General features: G+C 44.7%; 2 protein-coding genes across 2 annotated transcripts in view; both read right to left on the bottom strand.

Annotated features, from left to right (window-relative positions):
- LOC136368631 (aurora kinase A-like) overlaps positions 1 to 14357 on the bottom strand; it is a 104535-nt gene that overhangs the window by 29219 nt on the left and 60959 nt on the right. The window lies entirely within an intron of this gene.
- Positions 1537 to 14314, bottom strand: LOC136368325 (uncharacterized). The gene is made up of 5 exons (XM_066330454.1): positions 14259 to 14314; positions 5344 to 5448; positions 4338 to 4424; positions 3248 to 3421; positions 1537 to 1768 (listed from the first exon to the last, which is right to left on the bottom strand). The coding sequence occupies exons 1-5, from the start codon at positions 14292 to 14294 to the stop codon at positions 1541 to 1543; spliced, it is 630 nt and encodes a 209-aa protein (XP_066186551.1). The 5' UTR covers positions 14295 to 14314; the 3' UTR covers positions 1537 to 1540.

Below are 14357 nucleotides of genomic sequence, written 5' to 3'. Positions count from 1 at the left end.
CCATGCCCAGTGAGAGGTATAATTAAATCTGACCATCAGTTAAAAATCACCCAAGTCCTGGTAATTTTTTTGGCTGTGCTCTGTCCCACCCTCTCCATTTACTCCTCTTGTTTATTTGGGATGGTGGCTCTTTGGGGCTCTGAGCTTTTAAAGGAATCCACCTCTGACTGAGCAGTGCATAACGTGACAGGAGTTTCTGTGTTTTCCAGGTTCCACTCCACCAAGCTACAAACAAGGCACCAAATTTAGTTCCCAACCATCCAGACCAATGTCCTTCTCTCTTGGAAATCCAGTGGGAATTCTGGAGCCCCTCATTCCCAGGGGTCACTTGGCAGGAAAGGGTCAAAGTATTCTGCTCTTGAGGATTTCCAGCAGAAATGTGCCAAAATTTGGGGAAAAGCTCTTTAAATTATAATTAATCCTGGAAGAAATTGTCTGAGCATTCAGAGCTTCCACTCCAGCAGAATCCTCTGCTTCAGTCTCTCCTCTGGAATTCTGCCCTGATCTTTATAACAAAGGCCCCAACAAGAGGTTGGGTTTTACTGTTGTTTTTATTCTTATTTAAGCTTTTGCCTTCTCATTTTTTCTGGAGAGTTTCTGCCTTTCTTTATCATTCTGGCAGTTCTAGCAAAATTCTCTTTCCCTCCACTCTCTCTTCAAGGTGTGGCTGGTTGATGAAGGTGTTCTATGAAGAATTTAAATAAGTTTAGCTACTCCAGAACAAATTAAACATGAACCATAAATTGCATCTATTCCCACACAACCAGTCAAAGTGATAAGGATTGTTTAATGGAGCTGGCAGTGCTATTGATCTCTCCTTTCTTCCAGGCAGGGACTTATGGATTAATCGGATCTCCAGATGCTTCCACCATCACTTACTTTGTCAAAAAAAAAAAAATAAAAAATAAAAAATAAAAAAGGAGGAAGAGAGAGGATTAATACCAAGAAGAAAACAGCAAGGGCTTTGCTTCACAAGATAAACAGAAATCAATTTTTGTTTGTTAACAAACCTCTTCAGCGTTGCAAGGTAACAAATCCTGGGCACGCTCGAGGAGAGTGTTTACAACACATACAGTGGTAGCCTTTTCAAAGCAATTAAAATCATTTGCTGTGAACTGTGAAGTCTTTTGAGATAATTGCCCTATGCAGATAATTACAATGTGAGGGGTTTTTTTTTCATTAGCCAGACAGAATTTTTTTCCTCTCTCTCTCTTTCTTTCTCTCCTTTGATGGTTTAAGGAATTTCCAGGTGTTTTAGGAGCTGTCTCAGGGAAAGTTGGTTTGTTTGCAGAATGAAGAGCAAATCATGGAAAACCACTGGATTACTGGGAATGGAGGGAAAAGCCAAGAGAGAAACAAAGTCCCAGCATCAGAATCGTTCTGAGCACCATCACCATGACAGGTTTGTGCTGCCAATGCTCCCAGCAGGCTCCAGATCACAACTTTGGTTTTTTGGGTACCGCTGACTGCACTGACAGCTCCTTGCAGCGCTTCCATCTCATGCAGATTGGGCATCTACCTTTACACTTCAAAAAACCAACTAAATAATTAAGTTATTATCAGCACATTCAAATCCAAATGCATCTGTGAGTGATTTTAACAAAACCCAGAGTTCATACTTCACCCATTCAGTGGAGGTTGAAGTGTTCTGCTGCAAATCCAGCAGCCCTTCGTGGATCACATCACATTCTGCAGCTCTCCCAGGGCAGGACTCCACTGGTCTCTTGCAAGAGTTGCTCTGTAAAACTCTGCTCAGCAGGTAAATTATCTAGATAATAAGTGGCAGCAGAGAGAAAAAAAAAATATTTTCCATGTTAATTCCCTTGAATGAGACATCAGTAGTTGGATTTTACAAGTACAAAGCCACAGTCAAATGGGCAAAATAAATCAACATAAAATAACCCAGGTCTTTCTGTGATGCAAAACTACTAAACTGCAATTTGGTTTTTATGCCCACAAATCTAAACCTGTCAGTCTAAGGAGAATATAATTTTACTCTGAAGGGGTTAGTGGAAAACAGAACTTTTTAACATACAAAATAACTTTAATACACAAAGCAATCCAGACAAAGTTCAGCTCGGTTCAAGCCCAAGCAGAACTCGATTGAAAATCTCAGACAATGCTCAAAGAGGAACCACTGGGTCTTTTCTCAGCATGAGGACAATCCTCATTCATCCTTAAAATCGGGCATTTAAAGAAATACCTTACACAGAGAACAAAAAGTGCCTCAAACGTTCCAATTAGGATTCAGCTGTGCACATCACCAGTTTTGTTTGCTTGTTTTAGCACTCCCAGAGCAGTTCCACCCATGCTGTGGCTGCAGAACTGCAGAACTCTCACATCTCATCTGGAGCTGGCTCCACAGCCCCAGCCTCTGAGCTGTGCCAAAATCCCGAGGCCAAACTCCATCCTGAGCTCACATTCCCTTTGTTCCATCTTGTCTTGCAATATGGAACCAGAAGAGTGAATTTGCCACCTGCTGGAGCTGTCTGGGGAGGTGTTTTCCTTCATCTCCTGCATGATCCATCCCTCATAACTCCAGAGGGAATCTTCTGTCAGTGGCCCAGCTGTTAAACCAGGTGGGGCCGCGTTCTTTATCCCTTCCAGGACCCGTCCTCCCCCAGGGTATCTGCTGTCCATGGGCCAGCCAGGCTCACTGCAGGGCTCAGACAGTTACATCATCCCATTGGGAGAGGCCCCGCCCAGGGGGAGGAGCCCAGCATTCCCCCCTGGATCAGCCCTGGGGTTCAGAACCCAGCACAGCCTGTGTGCACTGGATTCCCAGAGGAGACCAGACCCAGCTCAGCACCACTGGAGCTTCTCCAGGATCATCTCTGCTCCACCAGAACCACGGCTGGCCCTGCAGGAGGGCTGGACTGGGCTGACACCAACAGCCTGACAACAGGGGTCAGGTGTGTTCTGACTCTGGCAGCGTTTCTAGGATTTTTTTTTCTACTAGTACATTTGTATTTTTTAATATTCCTACTAAAGAACTGTTATTCCTACCCCAAAATCTTTACCTGAAAGCCCCTTAATTTCAAAATTATAATAATTCAGAGGGAGGGGTTTTACATTCTCCATTCCAAGGGAAGCTCCGGCTTTTCCCTGCCAGACACCTGTCTTTCCAAACCAGGACACCTGTCCCAACACCCACGGAATGAACCCATCCCTCTTTTTTGAGCCTGCACAATTCCCAGCGATGCCTGGGGCCTGCTGGGGTTTACAGCAGTGTGCTTTACAAACTCACCTTCCTTTTATCATCCAGGGACACGGCCTCCAGCTCATAGTCCTGCCTCCCGTGGAACACGATGCTGAAGCGCCTCCTCTCAGTGTCCTCGCAGCCCTTGACTTGGGAGAAAGGGAACTGCTTCTTAATGGTCCCTTTCTCGATGTTAAAAATGGTCCTGGTGTTGAAATCGAGCTGCAATGGAAAATTCTGCGTCACTTGAAGCCAAGTAAAGGCAGCATCCCATCGTTGCCATGTGAAGGTGTTTAGATAAAAGATCAGAATAAATATAATTTTAAAATTGCATTTCACCATCAAGATACTGCCCAATATTTGTTTCAGTCACAAATAACCCCAGATATTCCTTGTAAGATGTGTTTCCATGCATCTCTTTTGATGAATATGCATCAATTTATGGCTCTGAAATATTATTTATTTTAAATTCCCCTTGTCTCACAAAACCCCGTGCAGAAACTTCCTCTCCAGCACAGAGTAAGGCAGAACCACTCATTCAGTTCCTCACTCCCTCAGTCTCTGAAATGCAGCTGGTTAGAGAAGCAGTTCTGAGTTCAAAGTTAAAATCTTGTACGTGCAGAGCACACCACCAAATGCCCACATTGTGGCCTTTCCCTGTGTCCTGTGTACAGCAGGAAACCTCCAAAGCAGAACCTTTCTCATGATTATCTCTGACTTTTGAAGGCTGCTGGTAATTGGAGAACTGAAAAATTAAACTAATCCAGATTCCCAGACTGATAACTTCCACATCTACTACACGTCTCTCCATCTTTCCACTTTATGTCTAAACAAATAATCTTTTCATTAAAAAAAAGGTGGATAATGCTGGGAAAATTATATTTTTGTACAGTTGAGATGTAGCAAATAAAAACCACCCTGTAGCATGCACAATTTGGAATCATTCAATGTCAAATTTTGTCCAAATCGTTCTTGTGTCCAAACTACAAGAAGTTTTAGTGAAGTCCAGGAAAAAAAACATGGAACTTTTGTCCCTCACTTCATGAAAGCAGGAAATCCCCATCAGGTGTTGTTGACAGAGGTTTGCTTTAATATATTTTTATGTACTGCACCAAAAGTGAGAACTTTTTAAAGTTACCTGCAAAATTCGTTTCTGCCACCTGTAGTGTTTGTACTTGTAGATAATGAAGTTAAATTGGGAGGCAGTTAACAAATCCTGTGGATCCTGGAAAACAGAACAGGAATCAGCAGTACATCCCAGGCTGGGATAATGTTTGGCCACCCCAGTGCAGCTGTTCTCAGGTGAAATCCCTCTCTGTGAACAGAACCAACACTGCAGCCCTGCAGGAGAACTCCACAGGGACACAGATGGAAGCGTCCTCCTGACTTTTGTTAATCACCTGAATGAAGATTGGGAGAGAGATTATTCACAATAATAATTGGGGGGATGGCTTCACACTGACAGAGAGTGGGTTTGGATCAAATATGAGGAAGAAATTCTTTACTGTGAGGATGGTGAAGCCCAGGAAAAGAGAAACTTTCCAGTGCCTGAAGGAGCTGCAGGAAAGATGGAGAGAGATTTCCAAAGGCTGGAGTGCCAGGACAAGGGAGAGTGGCTTCACACTGAAATTGAGGAGGTTTCGATGGGATATTGGGAAGAAATTCCTCCCTGTGAGGAGGACTGGTTGCCCAGAGAAGCTGTGGCTGCCCCTGGATCCCTGGAAATGTTCCAGGCCAGGCTGGATAGGGCTTGGAGCACCCTTGGGATAGTGGGAGCGGCAGGGAGGTGGAACAAGATGAGTTTTAAGGTCCCTTCCAACCCAAACCTTTCTGTGATTCTGCAATTCCGTGCTTCTGCCCCACATTTATTCATCCAGGACTCGTTGCTCCCCTTGGAATAACAACTCTGGCGTGGATTTGAACTCCTTATTCCAGGTCATGCCATGGGTGTAGGCACAGCATTTCCACGGGATACAGGACACGGGCAGCAGCAGCCAGGCATCCCTGTCCTGTCTGTTTGGGATCTGGCTGTGACTCCCAAACCAGGACTGTATCCTTGAAAGCAATCCAGGCACGCTCCTCACCTCAGCAGGGCGCTCCAGAACATCTGGATAATACAAAATACATCAAAGGAACAGCCTTACCTTTTCAGTGTACACCTCCTTCTGTGCCAAATGCAGAGCTCCTTCAATGCTCACTTCTTTGTTTTTCACCATGTTCATAATTTTGAGGATTTTTTCCTGGCTTAACTAAAAGAAAACAATACCAAACAAAAAAAATCAATCAAATGTTTTTAGAGACTGGTTTTTCATCTGGCTGTGGAGGATACAGAGTGCTCGTGACACAGCCACGGCAGCTGCCATAAAAAATACAATTTCACTCGTATTTCATGTTCTACTGACAACCTGCCCAGCAAATATAATCTCCCTTTGAAACCCGGTGAAAGTCCGCAAGATATCAAATATACAGGGGCTTTTACAACTTGAGAAGATGTGATGGTAATATCTGGAGATAGAAGTGCCAAGGGGGAAACCTTTTTGAGGCAGAAACCCCGGCAAGAAGTGAAAACATCAATTTTGCATGGCAGCCTGTCTCATCCTGAGTGTAAAGCCCAGCACATGGGATGACATGAAAGAAAAATCAGCAGCATCTGAAATTTTCAGGGTGGAGAGGAGGCAAACTGCTGTTGGTCCGGGGAGGTGCAGCTGCCACGGGGACTTGAGTGAAGCACATGAAAAGCCAGAGTTGCACTTCCCCTTCTTCTCTCACCAAAAGAGAGGCTTGAGCTGCCACTAAATTCAATTTCTGTCACTGCTGAGTGCAGCAGGTGCGGCTGTGATGGCAAACAGGAATCGAGCAAAGGAAAAAAGGCCAGGGGAGGCAGCAGGGGCACGGGGCTGCAGCTGTCTCACTGCCAAGGGATGGCTTTGTAGAGGAATCACCAATAAATAAAAAACCTCCCTTCGAGACAGAGCCCAGGGTCCCCCTGTGTGACAGCCACCCCTCTGCAGAGCAGCAGAGGTTGGAGCCTGGGCGTTTTACCAGCTCAGGAGCTTGGAGGTTTTTGTTTTTTTGTTTTTTTTTTTTTTTAATACAAATTCCAAGAGCCAATGTTCCCCGTGCCCTGAGAACGATTTCACCACCAGGAGAGATTCCAGTGACTCCCAGTCCTTCTTTTCAAACTCTCCAGGTGGACCCCCAGGCGCAGAGCCCAGGGCAGGATGGGCAGGGCAAGGGAAGGGCAGGAGGATTGGGAAAGGGTCTAGGAAGGTTGGGAAGGGGCCAGGAGGGTTGGAAAAGGCCAAGAGGGTTGGGAAGGGGGTCAGAAGGGTTGGGAAGGAGCCTCCCCTGCAGCTGGAGATGTTGTGGACCTGCCCTGCTTTTCCTACCCCCAGCAATCCCCACAAACAGAGCAGCTCCTCTGCTGAACAGCCCAGCAATGCAGCCCAGCGATGCAGCCCAGCGATGCAGCCCAGCAATGCAGCCCAGCAATGCAGCCCAGCAATGCAGCCCAACGATGCAGTCCAAGCAATTGGAGCCACACAGGATCACTGAGGTTGGAAAAAACCTCCCAGACCATTGTGTCCAACCCGGGACTGATCCCCACCGTGTCCAGCCCTTCCTTGGCCACCTCCACCCACCCAAGCCCCACAACACCCGGAGGGATGTGCCCCATAAAAACCCCCAGTGCCACCACAGAGGCCCAGCAAACCCCCAGATTCCCCCTTTCCCCAAGCCACAACCCGCCCAACGCTCTTTATTTACCAAATATTTATTATTTAACCAAATATTTATTCTTTTACCAAATTTCTGCCAGCTCACCCAGTCCCAGGGAGGTGGGAGGGTGACACACTCTGCGCGTTTTTACAGCCTCCAAAATGAAACCGTGAGCAAGAGAAATATTTTGGGTTTTAAAGGTTTGCTTAATAAAAATAATTCCTTTATTTTCAAGGCTAATGGGAAGGTAACTGATGGCCCAGCTCACAGGAAAGGGAGCAGTGAGGGAGGAGGAGGAAAAGCTGCCTGATCATCCCTCAGTGACCTCCCACTCGCTGCTGGAATTTTAAATGGCCTCACATTCACACCTCACATCGGGGAGGATGAGATCTTCGCCCAGACAATTCCCCACGAACAGGCTCCGTGTGAGTAAACAGGAATATGGATATATTTGAGCTGAAAAATACAGTTGCCTTAAGGCAAAGCTCTGCCAGCTCCAAAGTGCAGGAGCTATTTATTCAGGAGAGCAGCTCCTGAGACAAAGCTGGAAACTATTTTTGCCTGTTAGGTCTTTTGGAGAAAGGTTCAAAGAGTTTTTGCAGCATGATGACAATTTTAATTCCATTTTTTTTTTCCAATTCAATATTTTAAGATGTTTTCTTTAAAACAAACTGCAGAAAGGAAGACATTCAACTCAACATTCAGCTCTTCCTTCTCCTTACCCCCACCAAAGTCTCCTGTAGACTCAAATGAATTTCTGCCCAAGATGTGAAAGAAACAGGGAACGCGTCTTAATTTGCTTAATAATGGATGAGGGAAAAAATGTTCACAAAAGAGAAACAAATCATTCTGTGGATTTAAATCCAGGTTTGTTGAGAAGTCAGAGCCCTGACAGAGAATCCATCCCCAAGGAGCACACGAAAGGAACTGCTTGGGGCAGGTTCTTTTTAAGAGCACGTTGTTGGGTTTACACCTCTCTCAACTCTCTGCACATCTGGAAACAGGAGGGGAACATTTCCAAAGCCAAGAGAAGGGAAAAAGCGCATTTTTCAGCTCATGGGAGCTGTCAGAATTCTCTGTCAGAAGTCTGTCTGGCTCACTTAGGTTGTTGACAATCATGTTTCATGGTATTTTTACTTGCAAATAAGACTTCTGTGTCAGACCCTGACCTTTATCGTTTTCTGTCTCTGGGGCTTTTCTCTCAGCACGACACAATTTCTGCAATGTCTTTGGTTTGGTTGTATTTTTCTTAAAATGATACAAAATTTGTCATATTATCCACCAAAATGCCACTAAGCCACTCTGTGTTATATTGCCTAATAAAATGTGACTGGAGCACCCAAACTGAATATTTTATACACGACTGAGTCACAAAACTTAGGAAAAAATATTAAATTCTTCTATTATAAAGCAGGCACATTAAGGAAATACCCGAGATTGTGTTAATAATGCCCTCACCTGCCAGGTTAAAGCAGCTTGTTTAAAACAGATTAATTTTTCATCACCCCTCCCCAAATTCAGTAGAGCCACACAAACGATTTGAAAGAATTCACAATTGAAGGAAGAGTGTGAGGCTCCAGACATTCTCTGGAAGGAGAAGGTGAGGTTTTTATAAATTTTTTTTGGCTTGGACACATAACTTTGGCTTTTTGAAGACATAAAATTGTGTTCTGTGGGGAGAGAGAGGAGATTTCTGCCTTGTTCTGGGGCAGCTGCCAACGCTGCCCTGCACATGACCCCTCCCAGGCCTTCCTGCCTCTCCCCATTTCCCTCACCAGAGCCTTTGCAGCAAGTCTGGAAACTGCAGAAATATTTCTGGGATAATCCCAGGACTTCCAAGACCCAGTGAAATAAAAAGGGATTAAAGGCACATCATCCCAGTGATCCTGGAGCAGGGCAGAGGGGAGCACAGGGGACACTGCTCAGGGATGAAACTTCCCCTCCCTAATTCCTTCACTTTCACCAGGTTTGAACTCGGCCCAAAGCACACTGAGTGCTCCCAGACATTTCCAGAGGAGTTTTCTCCCAGCACTGGGATATTTGAAAGGCCTTCAGTTCTATTTTACATGAAATCTCCAACCAGGTGACTGATGTGGTATTTTTATGTGGCAATACCATCTTTTGTAGCCAGGCCCAGAGACAGGCTAATATTATTTGTCAAACAGAGCTGCTATTCATCAAATAAATTATCCACCTGGAATAATATTTTGCATTATTTGTGCAGATCCATATCTGGCTGAAGAGTATCTGTCAACATTTATTCAAAGAAGAAGGAATTCATCAAATAGGAGCTTGATTTCCTTGAAGACAGTGGAAATTCTGCCAATTCCAGAAGGGGCTGGAGGAACCCAAAGATATTTTATCGTAATTTATTTCTTGCTGCTATAAAGGTATGGGATGATTGATTAGAACATAAAAATCTCCAAGAACAGTTCTCAGAAATACGAAGATGTAAATTGGTGTCCATAGCACAGTTACAATACCAACAATTTAAACTGTTTTCAATATTGAAAATATCGCCATATTGGGCAATCTCAGAGCCTTAACATTTCTTAAAATTCCCTCTGAAAATAAAAATGACATTTCATAGGTCTCACATGAGGCAAACACTTCAGATTCTCCCTCAACCACCAACCTCCTGCTGCATCAGCTCTGAGAACTCCTCAGGAAATGACACCTGGACAGAAATTTCACTGTGAAAACTCAGGATACATGGAGTGCTGCTGCTTGCACAGGAAACTGATGTCGTTTTGTGCTGGTCACTGTTTCATCAGTGATCTGCTGAAGGACTGGAGACTGTGTCCATTAAATCTGCCGATTTTGACGGGCAGCTGGAAAGAACCGCGAGGGAAATTCAAACTCCAAACAACCTTGACAAATGAGAGCAGCAATCATCTATAATTCAGCAAGCAGAGGAACAACAACAACAAAAAAAACCCCAAATAAAATCTGGATGTTCAGCAGGAACTGCCAGCTTCACGAGCACTGGCTGAAGAACGTTTTTTTTTTTTTTTTTTGCAGAAAAAGCCCAGAAGTTTGAGCAGCTTGCAAGTGACAGCAGTTCTCAGCGTGGTGCTGTTGCAATAAAAGGGAATTTCCCTCGGGGAGGTTCCTGACAGCAGCAAAACACCGAAATAAGAGCTCTCAGCGCTGACAGGGTTCTGCTGGAATGGGGGGAGAAGATTTCCATGTCTCTGGAGAAGAGCCGGGTGAGCCCAGCTCAGGATGAGGACAGCAATGGAAGCTTTGGGAAAACAGGAATTCCAAGGGAAGGATGGGGATGGCAGAGCCCGGGGCAGACACAGGCTGCAGGTTCCCAGAGAGCTGCTGCCAAAAGGGAAGGAGCAGGAGCGTGGTGGGATGAGGATGTTAAGATAGGGTTAATGATTTCTGTGGCCACAAAGTTGGGAACAGAACCTCAGCTCACTGCAACCAGGATGTTGCTTCCATTGTTCCAACCAAATCAAGTACAACTTTGCCTGGGTCATCGGGATGGGGGAGGAGGAAAGATTGGGATGATCTGTACTTGGAAATGAAGCTATCCTTTACTAGGTCGGGAGAAACTGTACCTAATCATCATAAGATAAATATAATTGTAACGATTGTTGGTAGCTGAATGTGATTATTATCTCAAACTGGAATCGTGAGAATCACAAGGGAAGATATTTACCAAAATTCATGCTTGGGTGTATACAATAGAACAGTGTAGGTTTAATGATTAACAGAGAGGAATGGAACAGAGGGGTATAATACTGGGGCTTTCCTGGACCCTCGTTGGAGTTGGATTTGGGTTTGTACCCGCCTCCCAGAGCTCTCATCAATAAAGCACCCACGTAATCATCCCCCTGATTTTGTGTCTTCCTCGCTAAAAGGAGAAACAGGAGAGAAATTACAACCAGAGGGGTTCTGCTGAGATGTTTGGGAAATATAAGGAAAACACTGAGCCATGCTGGGAAAATGATGGAGTCTCCCACCACCAAACATCCTTAAGCAGAATTAAACCAATGCTTTGGGCCATATCTAACCTCGTTTTTCACTTTAATTCAGCCCAAGCCTGCAAAAAACTGAAAGTTCCACTCCTTTTCCAGGGGAAAGGGGCAGGCAGAGATTTAAAAACTTTATAAATGAGCTTTAATTTAGGCAGAGATATTCCCTGGAAGTCTCCTCCAGGCACCATGTGCTGCTTTATCAGAACCAGCCTCAGCATCATAATAAGTATAAATATCACAATATTTTAAATTAGGCTTGATTTCAAAACAATACTTAAGTGTGAATTTGCCCAGCAATTTCTTTGGGTGCTGAGGTATAATTTAAATTCTCTGCCTCAAACTGGACTGAAATAGCATAAAGAAGGTGGCTCATACGGGAGCATTTCAGTTTGCTACTCAAATAATAATGCTCTGTGCCTTCAGCAATGGTAATTAAAATAATCCACAGCAATGAGAAGCACCAAGGATTATCATATTTGCTTATTAACGTGAGAGGCAAATTAATTTGGTGAAGAAACAAAGATTGCTGGGCTCCTTAACAGTGACATCTGATGATTTTGGAGAAAAAAACCTTCCTCCTGTGAGCAGGAGGATCACAGCCTCATCTTGTGCCCTTGTGTCTTGTAAAAGAAAGATTCATTCCAAGCAAGAACTCAAATTCTTGCTCAAATTCTTAAATGCTGAACAAGAGATTTCATTCTGCTGGAGGTTTGTTAAACCACATTAACGCCTGCTGAGCAGGAGGTGTGAAGTGCAGGAGAGAGAGAGCAGCTTTGATTTCATCCACCTTTAACTGAGGGTGCAGGGTCTCCACGAGTTTCATGTTAATTAGCTGGAACATTTAATGAACAAATCCTTTATTATGTTCTAATCAAAACATGGACGAAGAGCTGGTGAAAAAAAAATAAAATAAAATAAAATAAAAAAAAATACAGCAAATCCCAATGAGCATCCCTCTGCTGGTGGATAATTTCTGACCTGACTTTTTCTTTCCCCAGGATTCTGGGTTGTTAATTAATCACCCCAGCAAAATATTGAGGTACATTTCTCCTTATCCATCTCCTGCTAAGTTCCAACAGATTCAGCAGGATGTGATCCTTGTCTGGATAAATGGTTTTGTTCTGTTCTGAATACCTGCCTAGGAAAATACACCACATTTTCCAAACGGGCAGATTCCTCAGGAGCAGCTCCCTGGACATGGATTTAAGCTGAGTCCTCAAGTCAGAAAAGAATTTCTGTTCAAAAAAAGGCTTGAGGATAATTATTGTGCTCCCAGCTTCAGGAATTTGGGCGATGTTGAGGATGAAACAGGACAGGTGGAGCTCCAGATGGCTCAGGAGCAGGAAATTTAACTGGATTTAAGTAAATTCAGCTTTGTCTGGGTGATGAGCAGGACACACCTCAGGATGTGCTTCACCCCTGTCCCTCAGGCCACCAGAGCTGCTGGGTGCTTCATGAACACACAGATCAGAAAATATGGAATCCTTTGGCCTCATTTAAATAGAATTGATCCCTTGGTAAGTATACAGGGAAAATCCACTTTAAGCTACCTTAGAAAAGACATGAGAAATAAAATTTTAAAAAAATAGGGAAAAAAATCAATCACCTGAGAGAGGTGGCCTTTAAGAAGAAGTCCAATGAAAACTGTAGGGGAAATCCCTGGGGATAAAGTGCTTTAAAGCAGTTTGATTAAAGTAAAGCAGGGTGGAAAAGCGAAAGCTCTGACCTGGCACCAACGATCTTATCAGCTCTCAGATGAAAAGCCTCAGGAAGACATAAACTCAGCTTTTCAAGGCACTTCACAAGAAGTCTAACACTCGCTTTTTCTCAGGCACAGTTTTATTTTGTGGGTATTTTGGGGCTGAGCTCTGTACAGGTGCTTTACTGCAGGGGTGAAAATCAGTGAAAAGTGGCACCATCTGGCCGTGGTTTCCTGTTTGCTGCTTCTCACCCCTGTAAAACCCTCTCTGGTAGTCAACATTTGGTGGTTTGCACATCTGTGCTGCCCCCGACCTCCCCAGCAGTGCAAAAAAGAAGATGAGAGTTAAAAACTTTGGAAAACTCCACCCAGCCTATGAGGTTTTATTTCCAAGGCAGAGATATTTCCTGGGAATCTCCTCTAGGCACCGTGTGCTGCTTTATCAGAACCAGCCTCAGCATGGCCACAGGGTATTTTAAATGGAGAATGAAATTGAGGATTGAATGGAGAAATTATGGCTGGAATGTTTTAAATTGAGCCTGTCGTTCCTGTGCCAAGCCAGAACCCCCCGAGCAGGGGCAGCAGGGAAAGGGAGAACACTTCCAGGGCTGGAGTTGTGCCTTTCCAGCCCTTCCAGCATCAACAGCTGCTTCCAAAGAGATCTCAGCATCTCCTTTGAGCCCTGGAGGGGGGAATTGTGCTTTATTACACTTCAGGAGGAGGAATTGATGTCTGCCAAGCTTTGATCAGTGTTTGGGTCACCTGTCCCTGCCCTGCCCCAAACCCTCCTCAGGCCAAGGGGGAGCAGGTGACCACAGCACAGGTGACCACAGCACAAGTGACCACAGCACAGGTGACCCCCTGCCCCTGGGACAAACCAAAGAGCCAGAAATTGGTTTTTCCTCCTCCTCTGTGGTGATTGCTCTGGGGTTTTCCAGAGCCTGTCCTGCCAAATCTCTCACACTTGAGGAAGCAGGGGAACAAACAGGGCTGGATCCTGCTCACCTCACCCTTTGCCAGCCAGGACAATCCTGCACTCAGCACAATCCTTTTCCCTGATTGCTCTTTTCCCTGATTGCTCTTTTCCCTGATTGCTCTTTTCCCTAATTGCCCTTTTCCCTCTGCCAATCCCCCACAACTCGATCCTCCAGGGACCAGACTCCCCAAAATACGAATATTGAAACAAGAATGCTCCAAGTCTGTGTGTGGCAGGCACTCAGACAAACCCACAAGCTGATCAATATTCAATCCTGGCACATCCATCACCTCAGATTCCAGCAGGATTATCAAAAGACTGCTTTTGCCCATAACATAAAGCACTTTTCCTCCCCTCCAATTACCTTATGGAAATTTTTAGCACAGATAATGTAAAGTGTTAATAAATCCTCTCTAGCATGGCAGGAGAAAGACAGATTTTCTCTCCTTGTATCAGGAAAACTTCCCATGTTTCAGCTTCCTCAAGAATAAAGCACAGAGAAATATTGTCTCCCGCACACCTTCTGCAAACACTCTCTGATATATTAGAGCAGGCTGAGCTCATATCCCATAATAGTCCATTACATCAAACCCTGCTGCAAATTCCTGGCCCAATAAAGCACAAAGTCATCCCCAGCTTCTGCAAAACCACCTTCCACACCAGCCCACAGCACTTTACCTGGGAGAAAGTGTCTGCTGTTCTTGTGTTATCCATGGCTGGGGAAATTCCACTCGTTTCCTGTGTCCTACAGAGTGGCAAAGAGCAGCTCATTCACAC

This window comes from Sylvia atricapilla, chromosome 16, assembly GCF_009819655.1.
Source record: "Sylvia atricapilla isolate bSylAtr1 chromosome 16, bSylAtr1.pri, whole genome shotgun sequence".
Lineage (NCBI taxonomy): Eukaryota > Metazoa > Chordata > Aves > Passeriformes > Sylviidae > Sylvia > Sylvia atricapilla.
Note: the sequence above shows the minus strand (reverse complement) of the source record. Positions and strands in the feature narration are given on the sequence as shown.

Excerpts from the sequence above, each read along its gene's own strand:
- LOC136368325 (XM_066330454.1), bottom strand. The coding sequence starts at position 14,294 with ATGGATAACACAAGAACAGCAGACACTTTCTCCCAG. Across the intron at positions 5,449-14,258 it reads CAGCAGACACTTTCTCCCAG|TTAAGCCAGGAAAAAATCCT; the intron begins GTAAAGTGCTGT and ends GTTTTCTTTTAG. Across the intron at positions 3,422-4,337 it reads GGCAGAAACGAATTTTGCAG|CTCGATTTCAACACCAGGAC; the intron begins GTAACTTTAAAA and ends TTTCCATTGCAG.